This window comes from Kogia breviceps, chromosome 15, assembly GCF_026419965.1.
Source record: "Kogia breviceps isolate mKogBre1 chromosome 15, mKogBre1 haplotype 1, whole genome shotgun sequence".
NCBI lineage: Eukaryota > Metazoa > Chordata > Mammalia > Artiodactyla > Physeteridae > Kogia > Kogia breviceps.
Window position 1 is genome coordinate 24,233,203 of NC_081324.1, and position 22,506 is coordinate 24,255,708.

Sequence of the window (22,506 nt, forward strand, 5' to 3'; positions counted from 1 at the left end):
GCTCAGATGGAAGGTATAAAACTGTCTTTGGGGGGACCACGGTGCACCCTTTTTTGTAACTTTTAACTGGTCAGGTGTCGCTCAGCCTCCTCCGCTGGGTTCATCCTAGCCAGTTCCCTCTGCAGGAATTGAGCTTGCTGAGAATGTCTTCAGGGAGACCCTTGTTTGTTTTGATTTCAGTGCAGTATATACTCTGGCTGTTATCTGAGACAGAGGATATTGTTTACTCAAAGCTCCTAATGAGAGCTGAGCAGGAAAAAAGAGGGACCCAGAAAGGGCAGGGGCTTGGGGTGAGTGTGGGAGTGGACCATGGCGGTGGAGGAGGGAAGAACATACCGGGACATGGGAGCTGTGTCTTTTCTGCTTTCTAAGGCTGAGAGAGTTCCGGAAAGAAAGAAAGCCAAGGAGAGGAAAGGGTCTGGGCAAAATAGCACACTCAGGATGTTGTTAGAGGGTTTTATTTTTTAAATTCTGAATGTGCAGGGAGGAGTCCCAGCCCCTCTGAACCACATGAAACAAGCAAGGGAAGTGGTAGCTTTTGAAAGGGGGCTTTTCGGAAGGTTTGTCTTATTGATAACATCTTGTCTGTCTCCTCTGCTGGAGGAAGTAATGATACCCGCCTGAGCCACCAGCCTCCTTACCCGGCCCCCGGAGCCAAACAGTGTGACAGTGCAGCCCCTTCTGACACGGGTGGGCTTCCAAGAGTTTTTCTAGTCCTAGAAAGAAACTGGGGGTAAAGCAATGACGAACTCCTCCCCTACCCCCAAAGTAACTGCAGCCATTTCGATGAATGAGGAGCTGCTAGGAAGGAGTGCTTGTCTCTGAAGGGATAGTGTAGTTCAACAAAACTGCAAGAAGAAAAAAACGTGACGGGGGGCTCCACATGAAAGAGCATTTGTTTTGAATTTTAGCTCTTGATTTACTAATTCCCAAGGCTTCAAAGTTTCAACTCTTTCTTCTTTCCGTTCAGAGTTGGTGTAGTTTATTAATAAATGTGCCGTGGGGGGAAGTTGAAGAAACTGTTTCTTGGGTTGGTGCCAGTGGTTTGGGGGTGTCTGGAGAGGAGGCGATAGGCCCTGAGAAAACCCCAGGGCTCCACCCTCTGCCTCGAGAATGCCCCCCCAAAAGATGATGGTAGTGGCTCAAGTCCAGGGCGGAGGGTTTTGCAAATGGAGAAAGCCCAAACCTCCTTTCCAAGAAGTTGATCTTTCCATGGTGGGGGGTGGAGGTGGCCGAGGCGGGGTGTGTCTGCCTGGCGGAGGATGAGGCTGCCAGAGGATGAGGCAGCCCGGTTGGGGGGCTGTGGTGGCCGAAGGGGGCTGGGCCAGGGAGGGGAAGGAGGCTGGAGCGGGGAGCCTGCTGTGGGGAGCGCCAGGCCAAGTGGGCCAGCCAGGCCAAGTGGGCATCACGGTGGGGAGTGGGGAAGGTGCCCACAGGGCTCTGCCCCCGCCTCCCCCCTGGAAATCACCTCTCTGAGTGTCTCTTTCACGGGCCCTGTGTGCTGTTTTCCTTCCTGTCCTGGCCGAGATCGAGCGCTTAATGAATGGGGCTCAGTTCAGGGTGGGAGGAAGGTGGGCTGCGGAGGCAGGGCTTGATTCTCTTGGCAGGGGAAGAAGGGAAAGAAAAAAAAAAACAGCCGAATGTGAAAATGTGGTGCCGGGGGGGTGGGTGGGGGGGGTGAGGGTGTGCTCGAAGGCACGCCCCTCGCCCCCTCCCGAGATGCCGGGGTGACTCCAAGGCTGGCCCTTCCCTTTCCTGCGAGGAAGGGGAGTGGGCGGGTAGGAGCACTGGGAGCCAGCCCGCTGGCTGCAGGTTGGAATTCCAGCCTTGCAGCGCAGGGCTGGATGGGGAGACGACAGGCCAGGCCTCTGGGACTCGCAGTGAAACAGACCCCACCCCTGCAAGTTTCCTCAGTCTGGGAAAACGCACATTTTTAGAAGGCTGTGACTCGGTTCCAGGAGATTGTACTTTCATTTCTGACAGCCGGCTCTCGGAGACAGATGGATTGCTCGGTGCCTGGTTGTGTGTGTGTGTGTGTGCGCGCGTGCGCGTGTATGCGTGCTGCAGACCTACAGATAGACACGTGCACAGACACATGAGTGGGCAGGCGCTGGGATAGGCCTGGGACCCTCTCACACGGGGTAGGTGGACCTCAGAGATGGTTTCTCCATGAGGATATGCGCTCTGGGCCTGGGGAGTGTTTGGATTGGTTCTGAATCGTGATCTGGGTATGGTGCTTTTGGAAAGGCGTGTAGGACAAACCCTTGTTGCTGGCATGTATCCTGGCTCAAGAATACCTACCTGGGAGAGGTCTTATGTGGATGGGAAGCTTCTAGGTTCAGCTCGGTGGTGGAAGTGGAAAGGATTTGCTCCCAGAGCTTTCACTGTGTCACTGGTAATTAAAAGCATGTGTTCGAAGCTGTCATCTTTGCAGCCTCCATCTGGAGTTTCTAGGGGGGGAGCTTTCATTTAGCTTGTCTGCTGTCCTGATTTGGGGGGGTGGGGTGGGGTGGGAGGGGTTTGAAGAAATAACCACTGCACTTGTGAGCTCCAGGTTATTCAGCTGCAGACCCAGCCTCCTCTATATTGGTGTCTAAAGCTGGTTGGGCCTCAGACATACGGGCCTCGCTGGTTAGGGCAGGGATTAGAGGCCAGCATCATTTGTAGTCATTTTTTAAAAAATTATTTATTTATTTTTGGCTGTGTTGGGTCTTCGTTGCTGCACGCAGGCTTTCTCTAGTTGTGGCAAGCGGGGGGCTACTCTTTGTTGCGGTGCGTGGGCTTCTCATTGCAGTGGCTTCTCTTGTTGCAGAGCACAGGCTCTAGGCGTGCAGGCTTCAGTAGTTGTGGCACACGGGCTCAGTAGTTGTGGCTCATGGGCTCTAGAGCACAGGCTCAGTAGTTGTGGCACATGGGCTTAGTTGCTCCGCGGCATGTGGGATCCTCCTGGACCAGGGATCGAACCTGTGTCCTCTGCGTTGGCAGGCAGATTCTTAACAACTGCACCACCAGGGAAGCCCCCATTTGTAGTCATTTAAACTTCAAAAGAGGTCCCACCCTGCATTTCAGGGAGGGAGGTGGGAGGCAGTGGAGGTGTAGTACCGATGTGTCTGGGGGAGGGTGTTGAGGAACCCATCTCTTGGCTGTACAAAATCATGCTTATTTGAGAGACACCATCCCACCAACCCGAAGGAGGCCGGCTCCTTTGCTAAGGTCTTCAGATCCGTGTCTCGCTTCTAGTTCCTGGGTGATGGGAATGACCTTAGGTCAGCATCCATTCCAGGAAAGGTTCTTTCCTCTTCTTTGATTCCTGCTGGCGTCTATGAGAGCCTCGGAGGAGAGTCTTTAGAAACACCTACATAATCTGAAAATGTGGTCCTGGCTCAGTCCACAGTCAACTTGGGCTCAAACCAAGTAGCTTAGGAAAGAGTGCTCCATCCTGTTTTCAAGGAAAGTTATTCAACTGCATTTGTTGTCTGGTTGGGAATGGTGATGGCAAACTGGGAATCTCTCCTCTGGTGCCTATTGCTGTGTTTTTATATCTCCTTCCCGTGCCTGGGAACAAGCAGACTGTGGTTTCTCTGGAGTCTCTAATGCCATGGGGGGTGGGGTGGGGGTGGATTGAGTTCATCCAAGTGGCCTTGAGCATGGGCTTAGGGGGAGTCAGAAGGACCAGCGCATGTAACCATGAGCGAGTTCCTTACCTAGCCTCTCCCCTTCCTTCAGGCCACTGAGGAGTGAAAATCTGAATCTCTAGGGACCCATATATCCCTAAATGCCAGGCTGATGACTCAATCCCTGGCCGGCTCACCTGGTGCACACCCACTCCCCAGTGAAGACCAGTCAAGGACAGCAGCTCAGGCTGTTTGCCTCTTCTGCAAGGCTTGAGGTCATGCACTCAACCCTGGAGAAGGGCTCACTGTTAAAACCCCTTTTGTCCTGGAAAGAATGGGGCAGTCAGGCAGGGGTTAAGTGCAGGGTGACAGCATTTAAAGTCTCTGGAGCAAATTGGGGCTGCTCTGCCAGCCAGACTAGATGGGCCACTGCTTCATGCACCCCGTTCCCTGAAGCAGAGCAGGGCTGGCCCGCAAAGGGGGAGGGGCCAGGTGAGGGCCAGGTTCCAGTGTAGCTCTTGGCCACTGTCTTGGGGCACTAACACCCTCTCTCCAGGGAGGCTTTTTCTTAGCAGAGCCCAGCAGTAGCTGTGTGGACTTCTGGACCTGTGGCCCAGAGCTAGGGGGGCAGTGAAAAGGGAGGAAATGCCAAAGGATTCATGATCAAGTTTGGCTCCCTTTGCTTCTTTATTGCTGCTGTTTCTGTCCTGTGATACTGCTCCTCCAGTGCTGTGATCGCCAGGCCACTTCACAGAAGGTGTCTTAACCTGGTGGGAGAAAAAAAAGGTGCAGGGTGGTGGTCCCCAGCCTTGTCTGCACATCGGGACCCCCGGGAGCTTCCAAATCACAGTCTGTTGGCAGGATCCCAGCGTCAGTATTTTTTGAGGCTTCCCAGATGATTTCAAGGTGCAGACAAGTTGGGGAGCCCCTGGTGTAGGGGGTAAAAGGGTCTGTGTTCCTGCAGGGGAGTATCTTTTTTTTTGGTGTGTGTGTGGGGGCGGGGGAGCTATCTTTGGTGGCTTCTCTTGGTGGCTGTGCAGGTGCTCCTATAGGGAAGAATTTGAGTACCTTGCTTTGTTGAGCCTCTTCTCAAGTAAGACTTTCACTCGATTGTAGAAACCTGACAAGGTGTGTTAACTCTGCCCCTTCCTCCCATTGGCTTTGTTGCAGTGGATGACACGGTAAAAGTGACCCATGGGACCAGGGTTTCCTTTCAGGGTGATGAAGATGTTCTGGAACTAGGTAGTGGTGGTGGTTGCTCAGCTCTGCGAATGCTCTCAATGCTCACTAATGGTAAATGTTGTGTTATGCATATCTTGCCACAGTTTTAAAAAGTAGAGTGACCTGTGGTAGCTTTTAAACGCGTGCAGGTATTTAGCTATTCAATAAAAAAACGCTGGCTCTGGAGAGTGAAAATGGAGACTTCGGTTACGTGCCTGAGATCTGTAGATAGACGCTTGTTTCCAGAGCACCTCTGAGGTCTCCAGGGGTGGGCCCACAGTCACGGGCCTGTCTCCGTGATTTTTCAACCTTTCCTTTTCCATCCTGGTTGCAGAAAGGAGAGACAGGAAAGTTCCCTGTGGCTCATTTTCCGAGGCTGACCTTTCTGCAGGGGAAGTGAGCTCCCTTCTCTACCCCAGATGCTCTTTTCCTCTGGGCAGCCCGGGGACTGGTAACCAGCCATGTAGGGGCTGTCTCCCAAAGCCTGGGGCCCTCCTGACCCCCTGCTGAATGATCAGCCCCCTCCTCTGGTCTTGCTGCCCAAGACCCTGGTTCATGTGACAGCTTCACCCATGTTATACGGCTGCCGGTGACTCGCCCGGGAGCCCTCCCTTTGCAGGAGCCTCGTGAAAGGATACTGTACAGCATGGCCACTGGGAGGTCACCACTGGCCCAACCATCTCTCTCGCTCAGTACTGAATGGCTAGCCCAGTCTGGCTGTGTGCCTACTGTCACAGACAGGCTTCCTCTCCGGGCTATTTTCAGCGGGAAGATATTATTAACTGCTGAGGCACAGTTCTCAATTTAGTGGCTAACACACCAAGAAAGGAACATTCCCTTGGTGGCGGCAACTCTACCTAAACACGGTGGCTTATTGGGGATGATGTCCCCAGCCCCCTTCGCTTCTCCCCATGGGAGTCTGTGCCCCTAGCCCACTTTCTGGGGGCAGCTGCTACTGAAGATTCAGTATCTACCATAGAGAGAACGAGGCTTTTTCTTAAAGCCAACTAACTCATTAAAGGTGTAGACGATGATAGCGTTTATATTCTAAAATGGGGAGATTTTGTGACAGGGATGGGGCACTGAATGGAAAAAGGAGCTTTCTGTGGAGTTTAGGACAGCTGTTTAAAACAGGGTGATAACTTTCACCTTGTAAGTGAACAGGAAGTATTGGGACAAGACAGGAAATTGCATCATTCCTTTTATGAGAAGAACTCCAGAAAAAAAGTTTGTTCGTGAAAGGTAGTGGCTGAGAGGAGGCCGGCCCGGTTTTGTTTTGTTTTGTTTTGTTTTTTCCCCCCTTCTTTCCTTCCACTCTCATGAGAACTTTTGGGCCATTTTCTTTAAGAAAGAGGCTGTTTGAGAACTTTATGTTGTTTTTATTATTTAAAAAAATATTTTACCAGAAGGGTCACATTCAGTTGAAATGTTAACTGCAGCCTTATTTGCCAGTACACTGAAGAATCTTTCATGAGTGCTTCAGCTTCCTTCCCCAAATGGTGAGGCCAAGCAGCTCTTGGCTGGAAGTGGATTTTGGTTTGGCTGCACAGTCTTCGACACTGAGCCCCACCCAGTATCATTAGCGTAGTTTTAACTTGCAAAAAAAAAAAAAAAAAAAAAAAATCTCATTTTTTGGGGGCGGGGGGTGGGTGGGAATTTACAGGTACCCTTAGCCTGTTCACCCCAGCATGACCTTCCCCTAATCAAGGTGCCTGGCATTTGGCAGGCTGGGGCTGCCTTCATTTACCAGCACTGGGCCTCATTTTGCCCAAGGAGTCCCTCCTTCAGCTTCCTGACTGCCTATCGCTAGGACTCCGGTGAGCAGTAAAGAGGTGACGGAACACAGCTCCCCTGGTACAGCTGTGCTTTGCCCTGGGGGGTGGGGGTAACTCAGCCCTCAGTCACCCAGAAGCCTTCCCCCTTTAGAAAGAGGGCTTGTGCAGCCCCACAGTGATGTGCAGAAGGTGGTACTGTGCTGGGTGTGAAAACAGTTTTCATTGATTCATCTCTGGGTTTCTAAGTCCCCTCTGGGAAGATGTCATTGTTCTCATAACATGGGACGGTGCCCCGACCCGGGCTGCCAAGGAACCATCTTTAGGAGGGAGACCGGAGAGAAGGAGATCTGTGTGTGGCTGGCTTGCTCCCCATTTCCCCCCCAACCCCCAGCTTTTTTCCTTAGTGGGCTTTGTTTTCTTTTCATAACACAACAAGAGCCCTGTCGTGTGTAAAAGCATTGTTGAACATTCGGTGAGGGTAACTTGTCCAAACAGAGCAGGACGCCAAGGCAGAATGCTGTGGGCAGGTGGTGAACCCACAGAGGTTGCCTGGCCGGCGTCTGGCTTGGAAACACCCCCCCGGGATCAGCCGCAGCTGGCTGGGAAGTAGCTGAGGACAGGGGCTCTTTTCCCGCCTCCACGGGGAGCGTGGGGCCAGGCCTAGGCCTTTCTGGCTGACCCCTGCCTGGAAGGCACGCTCTGCTCCCAGGTTGGGTTCACACGGGCCTCGCTCTGCCAGGTGTAAAGCTGGGGCCCGGGGTGGGGGGAGGTGGTGGTGCGGCTGCTTTGGGAGAAGCCATCATGTCCCTGTGGTCCAATCATTTAGCGATTATTTATTGAGCACCTACTATGTGCCACACTTTGCCAGGCACGGAGGATGTAGCTCTTGGACTCTGTGCAGATGTAATGGTCTGTCTGAAGGTGCTATGGGGTCAGTGAGATAGGTGGAGGGTCCTTGAACAGGATTTGGCTCTGTCTGGAGTCAGGCAGGGGGCAGCTTCTCAGCCATGGGGTGAGGTGTTGTAAGGCAGGGCAGAGGTGCAGGGATGAGCCCCTGGGGAGATTGAGCAGCTTCTCTGCTTTGGTTGTGTGGTCTGTTGAGAGTTGAGATAAAGCAAAGCTTGTGGATAAACAGTGGTCTGCCTCCTCCAGTTCTGTTTCTATCCCCCGCCACTTGTTGATTGTGAGATAAGAGCTGCAACAGCAGGAGGTAGGGTTCTAATCCAGACCCTGGTGGTACCTGGGAGCCCAGCGGAGTGGAGGTGACCAGCCAGGGGCCGGGCGGGGGTGGGGTGGGCATCTGGAATGTTAGCATTTATGTCTTTACAGCCACAGAGGAGGTGGGACGTTTTCAAAGCCCAGGACTTGGACTTTACTTTTATAATTCCGGTGGGCTTGATTCCCACGAGGACCATCTGGGGATGCAGCACTTGCTTTTAAATTTAAAATCTGATGGTCAGGTTCATTTCTGAGGTCCCAGCCAGTGTGTGAAGCTCTGGCCCATCTGTGGGTGGGTTTATGCGAGGTAATCTAATACCCAGTTACCAAGGGGTTTCATTTTCACTGCGCATCCTGCCCCTGGCTGTTCCCCCGAGGCCTGCTGGTGGCTCTGTTCATTCGGAGCTCACTAATTTAATTAATCATCCTTGCTCCTCTGTGGAGTCGGGAGAGCTCTTTTGGCCTTTGGTTTGATCCAGGGCAGTAAGGGAAGAACTGAGTTCAACTCCAGTTTTCCTCTTGCAAAATGGGGAGTTTCTGCCATTCGGACGCGAGCACTCAGATCACCAGGCCAGGGACTGTTGGTGTCTCTTGTGTTTGCTCATTTCTGTGTTGCCTTTTTTACTTTTTCACTTGGGGTGGACGTTCAACAGGAACAGAAAAAGACAACGCCAAGAAAAGACTGTACTGTCAGTAAACTCACCTTTCTGCATTTGCCACCTGGAGGGTTAAATTACCATCTCCAGTCACCCTTTCCCACCTTGTGGCTGAAGTTGGCAGGTCTCCTTCCCCAGTGAGCTTCTGAGGCTAGAGAGGGTCAGGAAGAGCTGCCCCGCTCAGACAGCGCCTGGGGACCTTGCCAGCCACAGGGCAGCCTCGTAGCCCGCACGGCCCCTCCCCCTCATTAATCAGTAACCAAGAGGGAAAAGCAGGAGTTGAGTTCTTCCTGCGGTCTGGGTGCACAATATACAGTTCTTAAAAACAGATGGGCCTCATCTCCAGCTCAGTGGGATCACAGTTAAAGGCCCACTGTGGATGGGGGGGGGGCGGTGTTTCCTGGGAAAAGGTCTGGATTTGGGGGGGCTTGCAAAGATTCAGAAGCAGACCCCCATTTCAAGTGTTTGTCATCGGATGCCCCAGGAGGGGGCTTGGAGAGAATTACAACGGGAGGGAAAGCGCCCACCCTCCAAGTTTCAGTCCTCTGGGGCTGGCCTGATTTCCTGGGCTGAGGATGGGGGCACAGTCATCAGCTGGCTGCATGGCCTTCACTGAGCCATTTTTGTGTCCTGGACCTCAGTTTTTTCATCTACAAAATAAGCAGTTGGACCTGGTCTCCAAGTCCCTTGCAGTACTGAGTGAAATCCTGTGATCTGTGATCTTTGGTTCTTGGGTTTGAAGGTGTGTGAGAATAAGACCCCTTTTGCGGAGGTGGTGGGTAGCTAATGGCCTCTCCCACTGGCGAAGAAGACTGTAGTTCTTCAAGTTTTGGGGTTTGCAGACTCTTCCAGGAATGAGTGAAAGTGGAAAGATCTTTCCCCAGAAAAATGCATGTGCATACCAATATTTGCATACATTTCCAGGGGTCCTTTAGCCCCATCCCATGGAATCCCTTGTACTCAAGAGGCAGGGTGTGCGCGAGAGCATTAGGAGAGGCAGGGCCTTTTTCTTTTTGTGGTAAAATATACATAACATTTACCGTTCTAGTCCTTCTTAAGTGTACAGTTCAATGGCATCAAGTCCATCCTGTGGTTGTGCAAACATTACCAGTATCCACCCCCAGAACTTTTTCACCTTTCGAAACTGAAACTCTTTGCGTATTAGGCACTAATTTCGCAGTCCCCCCTCCTCCCAGCTCCTGGCATGAACTTGACTGTTCCAGGTGTACCTCGTGAGTGGATTCATACAGTATTTTGTCCTTTTGTATTTGGTTTATTTCACTCAGTGTAAGGCCTTCAAGATTCATCCATTTTGTAGTAGGTGTCAGACTTGCCTTTCTTCTTAAATGTGTATAGATATCCGTTCATCCTTCAGTGGACACTTGGGTTGCTTCCACCTTTTGGCTGCTGTGAATAATGCTGCTGTGAACATGGGTGGAACAGGTATCTCTTCAAGACCCTGCTTCAGTTCTCCTGGGTATGTACCCAGAAGTGGAATTGCTGGGTCATGTGGTAATTCTGTGTTGAGTTTTTTGAGGCAGGGCCATCCTGACTTGAGTGTCTGCATAGATGGATCACAGATCACATGGGACAACTGGGTGGACTTGAGGGTCGGGGGAGGAGGACAGCGGAGGAGGGGTGGCCTGGCTCTCTGCAGGAATACAGGCCAGATTGGAGCCCGCGTTTATGTGAGGCCCAGAGTCCTCTGAAATGCGGAGCACACAGCACTGAGCAGCGGTGGTGGCCTTGTGACGGTGGTCCAGGGTAGGGGGACTTTCATTCCCCTGGCCTCCTCACTGGAGGCTAAGGGGTGGGAGGGGGGGCCTCACGCCTAGGAGGTCCTAGGGGGCACCTAGGACCGTGAGAGGGGGGGGCCTCACGCCTAGGAGGTCCTGGGTGCTTTGGGGGTGAAAGGGCTGGGATGGCTGAGCAGTGAGTGTGTCAAAGCCAGGGAGATTAGATTACGGAGGCAGACAGAAGTAATGATTAACTTTTCCAGTCTGCACACTGTCTCCACTCTGTCGTACTGTTGTTTTTCCCTGTAAGTACAGTGCGGCCCTGGCCAGGCCTTGGTGTTGGGTTGTAAAGAAAGAAGGAATGAGGGCTGGGAGTGACAGGGGGCAGGGAGCCAGGGAGCTGGCCGGAGAGGGAAAGGCTTTTCCATCAGATCCAGCGTTGGAATTTATTGGCCGGAATGCAGTAAATGTTCAAAATGCCATCCCATCCAACAGTTTTCATAATTGTTATGGAACAAGGGGAGCTGGGGGAGGGGAGGGATGAAAAGGACTTTTGTTTCTCACTGGATTTTTCCTCTTCCTCGGACGGTCCAGAAAAACGAGAGTTGAGCTGGAGCCGTGTGAAGGACGCCTGGGGCTGGAATACCTTGCAGGGAGCTTGGAGGGTCCATGCAGCTCGAGGCCTTTATTAAATTGAGACCCACAGCAAGAGCTGCTCCCGCAGAGCCCCCAGACCTGCAGAACCAGGCAAAAACTGTCCTGCACCTCTGGGGGTTGTGTCCTTTCAGAAAGCTGGCTGATTGTGCATCTGCGTTTTTTAAGATTGTTTAACGCGTAGCCAGCGTACTTACAAGTGATCAGTAAAAAGAAGAAAATGAGGGACTTCCTGGTGGCTTAAGAGTAGGTGCCTTCGTTGGATCTGTGTTTGTTTGAGGGGAGGCGCGCCGCCAGTTGGGAATCCACGTGTGGAATTTGGGGGGATTTCTGGACTCTCTCCGTGTGGGGGGTGGGTGGGTTAGAGATGTGACTCTCATGCCCTTCTGTTGTGGGACGTTCCCCTCCTTGCTATGTCTTCCTGGGAGGGGCCAGGGTCCTCCCCAGGGGGCAGGCAGGTGAGCCGATAATGCCCGTGCATGCAGGTCTGGGGGGCTCTGTGTGCAAGTGTGTGACCCCTCTTTCTGAAGGCAGCTGCTGAGTTAAGTCGGGTGGGGGACACGACGGTGGGAACTTGGTGATGCACCCTGGGGTGGAAGGGACTTGAGATTCAGACTTGAAAAGGATGAGGCTGGATACACACTAACCAACAGCCAGGGAGGCCCATTTACTGTAAATATTATGAATGGAGTTGGCTGGGCTGGGAGTCCCCACCCTTCCTCTGAGGCCTCTCGGAGTTGGGCAGAGCTGGCCTCCTCAGAAGGCAGGCAGCCGGGTACACGTTATAATTTGCATGGCTGAAGGCTGGGGCACAGGAAGCCGCGTCAGCCCGGCTGGCGAGACAGATGGGAGCTTTTGATTTGTGTGGCTTCCCCCCTTCCCCGGCGCTACCCTCAATTATATTCTCTGATGGCAAAACACTGCTCTTCGGAGGGACCCCTGGGCCGGGGGCCTCCGACTTGGGCCGTTTGAGGGGCTTTAGGAGGTGGGGCTGGGGCCCGTTGGGGGAGTAGGGAAGTACATTTTAGCTCTAGTAACTGATTACTCATCACAGTTTGTAAGGCACAGTCACGAATCAGTCTTCTAGACTAGCAGGACCTGCCAAATATGTCAGCCCAGGGGAGTTTGCAAGAGGAAGGAGGGTGATGATGGGTGAGAAGCTTCAGGGCGCTGAGCGTGGGTGGGCATTGGACATAAGACGGTGATACAGGAGACCCTTCCCTGGGGACTCAACCTTTTCCTGGGAGCCATGAATGACGACACAGAAAGAACACGAGTTTGTAACTCTTTGCAATGAAAAAAAGAGTTGGTTTAGAGATGGACACGGCCAAATCGGACTCAAATCTCCTTTTCCTTTTGATTTTGTTTCGTTTTATTGTTGCCAATGAAATGCAAAAATGTGCCCTGCTCCCCAAAGTGATTTTCTTACTCTCCAGAAGGTAGTAAAAATAAATGGAACCTGTGTTGTTGAATACTGAAACCCAGAGTGTAGCCAGAGACCATCAGAGCCAGAAGGGGGCCCATGGGGCTGTTTTGCCCCAGCCGACTTTGCCCCAGCCGTGGGCTGGTCACACTGAGACTCCGAGGGGGCAAAGCCACTTGGCCAAGGTCACCGAGCAGCAGCTTGCTGGCAAAGAAGCCATTTCACTCCTGGCTTGCTTGGTGCGAGGGAGCTGGACCCCATACTCGGGGGCCACGGTAGGCATAGCATTTCCACAGTGGGCTGTGAAGGACACTTGTTTTTCCCTCTAGTGTTTGGAGTGGACTGGTGGCTTTTGAGGCCTGAGGTAGCCGCCTACACACAGCTCACACCAGCCAATATTCTGGCCTTGAACCCAGCTCTGCTTTTCAGCAGGTGATGTGTGTCTCATTGCCCCTCCTTTAACATAGGGATGGTAATACCGTGCAGCCTCACAGGGTCCCCTTTCTGTGAGCCCCTTTCAACAGAACTATAACTAGTAAATGCTCGTCAGGTGAAGGTATCAGCCCAGAACTTGTCAGCATTTTCCCAGCATCTGGAGAACCTAAGAGATAATATGCCACTAAGAGCTGAGACCCTCCGCTGTGGCTGCTGGCCAGGCCCTGACATCTGGCTGCTTTTTATCAAATTGTCACAATGCCAGTGTGGCCAGTACTGGGAGCTCCATTTTAGAGATGAGCTCAAGTCACCACCAAGGTGACGTGGGAGGCAGATTGAAGGGGGCGTGTCTGACTCCACAGCCGGTCAGCTCGTGGCGGGTAGAACTCGCTGAGGAGTGAGGTTGGGCCCAGGGACCTGAAGAAGCACCCTGGCCTTTGAAGGAGAGCTTGTGGCACCCGCTGCTTCCCACCCCCCTCCCCAGTCCAGCCGCCTCAGTGGAGAACCTCGTTGCAGAGCTCTGAAAAAAAATCCAACTTTTCCGTCCTGCCTTCTACCAGCCAGAGTTCATTCTCTGATCCATTTGGTGTAGGAGCTTGGGGTAGTGGTGATGGGTTGGGTCTGAGCATTTTCTGGGTAACTGAGAGTTAACCTGAAACGTTTTGAGTTAGTTTCAACCTCCATGGTAGCTTGCTCTAAACCCCAGGGCTGTCTTTGCTGCCCCAGGAATCCGAGGGGGCAGCTCTGGCATCATCTTTTGTGTCCTGGGTGAGGTTGTAAGCATGGCTGATGAGAGCTGACCCCAGAACCCAGACTGAGCCCAGACACCGCAGCAAGTTTTTATGTGTTTCCTGAAAACTAGAGACCCGCGAGAGACTTGGCTAATTGTGTTTGGGGTGAGAGTGGATGGGCCGGGTTGGCACCAAGTCCCCTTTTATCTCAGTCCTCGTCCCTGAAATGGGCTGGTTGCTCTCTGAACAGTTTTCCTGACCAGGGTGGGGAGCCGGGCCCATGAAGCCCCGTTAACCTTTGGGATGACTGATGTGGAGGGGGAAGGACAGGATGAGGCAACCCTTGGTGGCGCCGGAGTCCCGAGGAGGGAGGACCCTGGACCTGAGAGGGTGAGGCGTGGCCACGTTTGCGTTCTAGGGTTGCCGGGTTTACTTCTGGGTCTGCATGTGTGCCCTTCGTTTGCCCCCATCAGCCCGCGTGAGGCAGCCATTTCTGTCCAGGTTCCATCCCCAGCTGTGTGCTCTGCTGGACCACTGGCGGGGAGGGGGCTCGCAGACCCATCCCACCGTGGGATAACCAGAATGTTGAATAAGAGAAATCATCCCTTTATAATCCAAGTGAGAGTGGGTTGAGACACCCACCGCCCGCCCGCCCGCCCGCCTTTTATTCCAGCCCCCTGGTGCCCTGGCAGTGGGCACATTGGACTAAGCGGGTGCCTGCTTCTGTGGCTTTCTCTGTGCTGCTTCGTTTCCCAAGTATGTCCCTGTCCTGAAAAGGCAGAATCTTGGGGACTCCCCACCCCTGTCCCATGAGCACCGCCTCTGTGTGCGGACATAGCTAGGGTGAGATGGCCTCGCTTCAAGCATTCTCAGAATCCCACTGGGTGTTTTGGAACAGTTCTGCCTCTCTGGCCTCATGGTCAGCTTCCTAAATTGGAGACTGGACATGGTACCGCCGGGGCACTGAACTTGGCCTTTCCTCCCTCCCTCCAGTTTTTTTTTTTTTTTGCGGTACGCGGGCCTCTCACTGCCGTGGCATCTCCCGTTGCGGAGCACAGGCTCCGGACGCACAGGCTCAGCGGCCATGGCTCACGGGCTTAGCCGCTCCGCGGCATGTGGGATCCTCCCGGACCAGGGCACGAACCCGTGTCTCCTGCATCGGCAGGCGGACTCTCAACCACTGCGCCAACCAGGGAAGCCCCCTCCCTCCAGTTTTTAATCAAACTTTTTAAAAGGGGAAAATTCCTCTCTTACCTAGGATGTGGCCTTGAGGGTCTGGTCACCCTGTGCCATTGCGATCCCAGGCATGAGATTCATTCATGAGCCTCTGGTCTTCTAGAAGGGTCCGGTCTGTTCATTCACGACCAGGGTAATTAAATAACTCTTTGTACGAGGCAGGGAGCTCCTTGTTAAGTGGTCTTCCCTAATGCAAGTGCAAGCACGAGGCAGAATCCTTCTCCTTTTCCACACGGCCTCCCGCTTTGCTTTTAAAGGGTAGATTTTATGCTTTAAGGGAAATTGGGAAGGGGAGGGGGAAAAACAACCTTAAAGGAATTTTAGGCTGATTCAGCACTTTGCTGGGGTTGCTCCACAAATTCCCTAAACTGTAATAAAAAGAAGAAATTGTGAGCAGGCATCTGATTAGGTAGCTTTTGACAACACAGCTTTTCTTTTGGATGCTTTGAAATGAACAAATACAGTTTTAAAACAGGCCCCCGTGCAGTTTTCTGAGGAGGGAGAAGTTGAAAATACCGGAAAAGGGTATAAAAGCTGGGGGAAATTAACAAGGGACTGCCAGTTTTGCCTGCGGAGGTTAAGTATCAGCAACCAGGATACTAAGCCCCTTCCTCAGTCTTTGTAAGGAGGGGCCTTTTTTTTTCTCTGTACAGGGTCCTCCCAGCTCCTCACTTGGAGGCCTGGGTGGGAGGCCCCCAGGAGCTAAGCGTCTGCCCTGACCTTTGTGGGGAGATGCTTGTGGGCTGTGGGCCCAATTCCAGGAACTGTGCTTCTCTGAAGATGATGCTGAGCGCTTCCTAGAAATGAGCCCAGATGGCAGGTACTTCAGGGCTAAGGAGCGGAGTCTGAACTGGCAGTTTGGGGGCATTGTACTGGGCCCCCAGAAGCGTGCTGTGTAAAAGGGGCCTTCGCTCTAGTGATGGCTTTGCCTGACAGCCTGTTTCTGTGCTCAGAGCTGTGTGGTTCAGGAGCAGCAAGGAGAAAGAGGTATCAGGGCACTAGGGGACTGCAGGGTGACATGGTGGGGGGGACACGTGGGGGCCCTGCCACCCCAGATTAGGGCACCTAGTGGGCTTTCAGGGGCCTCGTTCACATCCAGGGACACCCACACGCTGCCATTTATCTGGGCCGGGCCATTAACCTCAACAGAAAAAGGCTTTTTCTTTTTCCAGGGGATGTCTGGCAGCAAATTGCTGGGTGCATTGTCGGGCCACACAGATGAAAGAGAAACCCGCCAGAACGTGTCCCCCGCCCCATTCCCCCTCCTCTCTACTGGCCAACCTCAGGCCACAGCCCCCCGCCCAGCTTCCTCTGCCCCCTGAAGCCCGCCAGGCAGACAAGGGCCCCCCACCCCTTGCCGGTGGGCCTGGCACAGGGGCAACTCAATCTTCAGGCTCCCACCCTCCTCCTCCTCCCCTCCCCTTCCCTCCCCCAACCCCCATACTCTGGCGGGTGCCAGGTTTCAGGGGAGCCGGGCTCCATGAAACAAAGTATTGTGAGGCTCCGCTGAGGGTCTCCTGAACCTCCCTCCCAGCGACTCCTGAGCCTTCCTTTCCAGGCCGGTTTGTTGTCCTGAGTTGGGATAATAAGTGAGAACTTCTTACATTTCGAAACGCTCTCCCCCCCTCAAACAAGCAGGCAGGTGGGCGCCCTGTGCCTTCCAGAAGAGGGCTTTCTCCAACCCGGCAAACTCGGACTTCAGAGCGTTTTTATTTACGTGGATGTTATGGGTCTTTGGTATAGCCTTCAGAGCTGAACTCCCTCGGCAAGAGGGTTCAAAAGATTGCCAGCGCTCACGAGTTTATTAGCAGTTGATGGATACTTTGCAGAAACAAGTTAATGCCTGATGACTCACTCTCTGCTTGGAGCTCTTGTCCCTCACTTCCATATGTTCCTGTGTATGCACACGCAAACGCACGTTCACATGACACACACTCGAAGTGTGCTCGTACCCACGCACACAGCCTCTTTCACACTTGTGCTTTAGAGCTGAAAGTCGGGGTCAGGGGTGATGGGCCAGGTTTCTGGTGTTGGTTTTCGGTGGGGTGGTGGTTGAGGGGGGAGGGAGGAGCTCTCAGCTTCCCCGTCTTGCGTAGCTGGCGGGACAGGCATTTGAGAAGGCAAGCTGGGGCATCCAGGCGACTGCTGCTCAGGGTGGGTGTTTGTGGCTGCCTCAGTGGGTCACTGAGCGCCTTTGTACAGACTTATTCACGGGACACCTCCGTGGAAAGTTAATGCAGCTGACTGGTTCCCAGGTCCTTACATGCCTGTTAACGTTGGAAGGAGTTGGTGTGCTGAGCTGCACTGGTTACCCAGCCTGCCGGGGCAGCAGGACAGGGACCCGAGCCCTCCTTTAGCCCCAGCTGCTGTGCTGTATATATAACCCATCATCATCCAGGCTCTAAACCCAGTGGTTCCAAAATCAGAAAGGCCAGTCAAACCCAAAGCCGTCACACACCACCCCCAACTTCACGCCCCAAGCCGCCCACCCCAGTAAGCGAGAAGCAGGGACACAGGGAGGGCAGGAGGCCGCCTCTGCTGCCTGCCAGGCCTTCCCCCTGTCTCTCCCCATTTTCGTTAACAAATACAAGACTTCCGGTCTCCGCCCTGCCGCCACAAACCACAGTGTTCCTGCGGCCCGACTGGGCTGGGGAGACTGAAGGTTCCCAGTCTGAGTCCTGCCCCGCCGGCTCCAGCTTCAAGGAGGAGTTGGAGGAGTCGGAATGCCAGCCTCCAGGGCCCCCTTTCCTTTCATATACTCCCCGCTTTTAAAGATCTCTGAGCACCTGTTCGGGAGTCACCTTACCAGAATCACCCCAGTCTCCCCTGCTGCCCGTGGGAAGTAGCACGTCTAGGAAAGCTGGGGTGGGCCCTCCAGGGCAGCGACTTTAGATGCTTCTAGGGAGAGAGGGGAAGAGGAAGATGGCGCAAGCAGGGCCCTGCAAGCACGGCGGTACCCACTTTAAACACATCATCTTCTGTCTGGGCTGCAGGAAGTTAAGGTAGTCTGAGCTGACCCCAACTTGCAGGTTGTGATTTGGTATTTTTACCTGAACTCACGTGTACAGAGCTGCCGCTGACAGACACACTGAGAGTTATTTTTCCATTAGGAAGATAGATATTTTTACCCCAAACCATGTCCATCAAAATTTTTCCTGGATGTGGGACTTCCTGATGGTCCAGTGGCTAAGACTCCACACTCCCAGTGCAGCAGGGGGCCAGGGTTTGATCCTTGGTCTGGGAACTAGATCCCACGTGTCACAACTAAGAGTTCACACGCAGCAACGAAGATCCAGCACAGCCAAATAAATAAATAAGTAAATAAATATTTGTGGCGGGGAATAAACTCGGGGGACAACAAGCACAAAGACTGCTTAGCAGGTGGTCCTGGGGTCTCGGTCTGGTTCCATCATCCCTGGGGCCTGAGCAACAAGCTTTCCGAGTCCAGGTTTTCTCGTGAGGGTGAGCAGCTGGCTTTCAAGGTTCCATCCAGTTTAAAGAACTGTAACTCTAGACCATCCAACTGTAAGGCCTTTTCTAGCCCCAAAAGCAGGACCAGCCAAGTTACTAAGTGGTCTTGGCTTCTGAGCTCTGCAGCGACGGGGCTTTCCTTTGGCCAGGTTGGGCACACGTGCTGGTATCCTGGGTCTCTGACAGGGTGTGGGGAGTGGAGGGAAGAGTGTCCCCAGCAAGCCCCATGCTTAGAGGCAAGGCTCTTCCATCACTGGGTCAAGATTTCCAGGCCCCCCGTAGGAGGACTGTTCGGCCTGCAACACATCCAGCACCCCATCCCATCCCCTCCTGTCTTGCCCTGAGAGACCGGCTGATCATGGGGGGGGGTGTGATCTTGATTTCGGGAGGAAGAGGAAAAGGCAGGTCTCCATCACCACCAACCCTGTCCGCCATTTTGTTTTCTAGATTCCCAACTTCTTCTGGAGCCTGGGGATCGGTCACACTGGTGCGTGGTGGCATACTGGGAGGAGAAGACGAGAGTGGGGAGGCTCTACTGTGTCCAGGAGCCCTCCCTGGATATCTTTTATGATCTACCTCAGGGGAATGGCTTTTGCCTCGGACAGCTCAATTCGGACAACAAGAGTCAGCTGGTGCAGAAAGTACGGAGCAAAATCGGCTGTGGCATCCAGCTCACGCGGGAAGTGGATGGCGTGTGGGTGTATAACCGCAGCAGTTACCCCATCTTCATCAAGTCAGCCACACTGGACAACCCGGACTCCAGGACGCTGTTGGTACACAAAGTGTTCCCCGGTTTCTCCATCAAGGCTTTTGACTACGAGAAAGCGTACAGCCTGCAGCGGCCCAACGACCATGAGTTCATGCAGCAGCCGTGGACTGGCTTCACCGTGCAGATCAGCTTCGTGAAGGGCTGGGGCCAGTGCTACACCCGCCAGTTCATCAGCAGCTGCCCGTGCTGGCTGGAGGTCATCTTCAACAGCCGGTAGCCACGTGGGGAGAGGACAGAGCGGGAGCCGAGCGGGCCCAGTCCAAACTACTTTGCTGCTAATATTTTCCTCCTGAGTGCTTGCTTTTCATGCAAACTCTTTGGTCGTTTTGTTTTTTTTGTTTTTTTTCTTTTTTTTTCTCTCCCCTCCTTCCCCTCGTTCTTGTTTATGTTCTGTTTTGTTCTTTGAGAAATAGCTTATGAAAAGAGTTGTCAGGGTTTTGGCGGGGGCGGGTGGTATGGTTGGCAGAAAACCGAGGCGTGAAAAGGGGAAGCAAAAATCAGTACCACAGAACACAGTATAAATGGGGGGCAGGCCTCGACTTCGGGGTCCTCGTTGCCCTCGTGAGGGTGTACGAGAGAGAGAGTGCGTGCGTACGCACGTGGGGGAAGCGGTGTGCTCTGTGTGTTTCCTACGGATGTTGACCGCTGAGAGGTTTGCGCTCCCAAGCTGTGTCCCTTGTGCTCCTCGGACTTGGCACAGTGGGGCAGCGGGTGTCCCAGCAGCGGCCAGCAGCAAGGCTCTGTCCCCCAGCCTGGGAAGCCCCCATCCCTCCTCTCCCTTTCTAGGACATTGGCCTGTCCGCAGGCTTCTTAGAAGCCACCCTGCCAGAGGCTGAACCAGAACCTGTCTTTCCATGCTGTCTCACTCCCCTCCGGCCACCCTGCTGCCGTTGTCGTGTCTTTCCTTTTTGGCCATCTGCTCCTGGATACCTCTGAGATGGGCTTCCCGAGGGCTGCCGGGGCAGCCCCCGTCACAGTATTGCTCACCCAGTGCCCTCTCAGGCCCCTCCGCCTCTCCCCTGCCCTGGTTACATCAGGTTATTCCTGGACTCAGAAAACCAGCTCAGCACTTTCCCCCCCCGCCCCCCCTGCAGCCTGTGTGTTGAGCTCTGCTGTTAGACCAGCGAGGGGAGCCGCCCCCCTCCCCACCAAGAAGGATTCGGTCCATCTTAACCCAAGGTACCATCCTGAGCTGACACCTAACTCTTCCGTTTCTTCTACAACTCATACACTCGTATGATACGTTGACACTGCTCTTAGCTCAATGAGCATGTTTAGACTTTAACATAAGCTATTTTTCTAACTACAAAGGTTTAAATGAACAAGAGAAGCATTCTCATTGGAAATTTAGCATTGTAGTGCTTTGAGAGAAAAAGGACTCCTGAAAAAGAAACCCTGAGATTTATTAAAGAAAAAATGTATTTTATGTTATATATAAATATATTATTACTTGTAAATATAAAGACGTTTTATAAGCATCATTATTTATGTATTGTGCAATGTGTATAAACAAAAATAAAGAAAAGATGCACTTTGCTTTAATATAAATGCAAATAACAAATGCCAAATTAAAAAAGATAAACACAAGATTGGTGTTTTTTTCTATGGGTGTTATCACCTAGCTGAATGTTTTTCTAAAGGAGTTTATGTTCCATTAAACCATTTTTAAAATGTATACTTGATTCCATGTTGTCCTCCACCTCCTTTTTCTTCTGGTGGGTGGGCAGTGGGGATGTAGCCATCAGAATCCGGGACAGTTGGGGTCTCCCAGAGCTTGGTTGGGGAGGAAGCTTGGTTGGTGGGACCGCAAAAGGGAGAGACATCCAGAACAGGTAGCTCTTCCTTGCATCCTAGAAAGACCTGTACCTACACAGATAACCACCTTTCTTGTTAGGCAGGAACCTTAGGGTGCAGCTGGTGAGTGTCCTGAATTTGTAATGGGTCAACCTCGGGGAGCCCTGAGTTACAAAGGCAGCTGATTTTTCAAAGCCTGATAAGTTGAAAAAGGAATATCATTTTGAATGATTGGGAAGGAGGTTGCACTGGGAGACAGGATGGGAGGGTAAACTCCCAAGAACTTGGGGTCCATCCAGTTCCTGCTTGCTGACTCCTTGCTTTACATTAAGTCCTGAGGCGACTGTACCTTTCCCAGAGGAAGGTCACTGCCACACTGGGTTCCAGGAGAGAGTCCCTGAGGGCTGAAGCCCTGGAGTAGAGATGAGGCTGGGGCTGAGTGTTGATGGTGGGAGGGAGGGATCTGGGTCCGCTAAGTTCTGTACTGGGCACTCTGGGAGGTGGAGTAGGCTGAAAGGATTCTGGGCAGACCCTACTCTGTTAAGCATCTGCTTAACACTCTGCCAGTTCTCTATTCCCTTGGCCCAGCCCAGCTTAGCCCCAGTGGCACTTGCTGGTGCCACCCCTGGGATTTTCACTGGTCTGAGCCATGTTTTATTTTATTATTATTTTTCAGTTAATTAATTTTGGGCTGTGCTGGGTCTTCGTTGCTGCACATGGGCTTTGCCTAGTTGCTGGTAGCGGCGGCTTCTCTTGTTGCGGAGCACGGACTCTAGGGGGCACAGGCTTCAGTAGTTGCGGCACGTGGGTTCTAGGCTCAGTAGTTGTGGTGCACAGGCTTAGTTGCTCCGCAGCATGTGGGATCTTCCCGGACCTGGGATCGAACCCCTGTCCTCTGCATCGGGAGGTGGATTCTTAACCACTGCGCCACCAGGGAAGTCCCTGAGCCACGTTTTAGATTCAAGACCTCTTGCACAAGAAATAGGTTCAAATCAGGCACCAAATGGGGCTGTTCAGGTATCTATGTCAGGGGGTCTTAAATCTTAGACCCAGGAAGGGGGTCTCTTTGAAGTGGGAGTTAAGATTTTAGATATCACAAACTGGTACAATTGCAGAAAAAATTTTTTGGAGGGCCAAAGTAGGATTGCCAATTTTTCATTTTGCCAAATGACACGAAGCATTACAGCTTACTGGCACCACTGTCTAATGCGAGGGAATTATAATACATTTGTATGGCGAGGAATGTTAGCTTAGACCTTTAGTGCCGAATGGTCTTCCGGGCTAGCTTGTTCACATGAGGTGACGGGCCGCTCACTACCACTTGGGGCAGCTTTTTATCAGTTGAACTGAAACCTGCCTCCATTTATTCTAGTTCTGCAACCTAGAATAAGTGTAAAATCCACGTCTGGAAAACACCCAAGGAGGGCTATAATTAATTCCCAGGTGGTAGTGGTGGAGGAGGGGTGGGGTGGAAGGTGTTACATTAGGGAGCTGTCAAAGGCATTTTCGTTTGCTCTAACTTGCATCAGCATGCCAGGAAGCTCTTTAATAATAATAATAGCTACCATTTATTGAATGCTTAAGCTAGTTGCCAGGCATGATGTTAAGCATTTAAGGGAATTATTTAATCCTCCCTAGGACCCCCTGCAGAACTGGAGGCTTTGAGAGGTTAAAGGACTTGCCCAAGGTCACTCGGCAAGGAAGTGCTGGGGGTGGTGGTGTTCAGGGGCTGACTCTGGCCTTACTCCTTGGTCCAAACCCTGTAGAGATGTT

General features: G+C 52.8%; 1 protein-coding gene across 2 annotated transcripts in view; it reads left to right on the forward strand.

Annotated features, from left to right (window-relative positions):
• SMAD7 (SMAD family member 7) overlaps positions 1-20,620 on the forward strand; it is a 29,567-nt gene extending 8,947 nt beyond the window's left edge. Inside the window, exon 4 of one of the 2 annotated variants that reach the window (XM_059039943.2) lies at positions 18,618-20,614. In XM_059039943.2, coding sequence (XP_058895926.1) covers positions 18,618-19,156 — 539 coding nt within the window. In that variant the 3' untranslated portion in view covers positions 19,157-20,614. Of the gene's footprint in view, positions 1-18,617 lie in introns of both variants that reach the window. The other variant, XM_059039944.2, reaches the window with a different exon arrangement.
• The last annotated feature ends 1,886 nt before the right edge of the window (positions 20,621-22,506 follow it).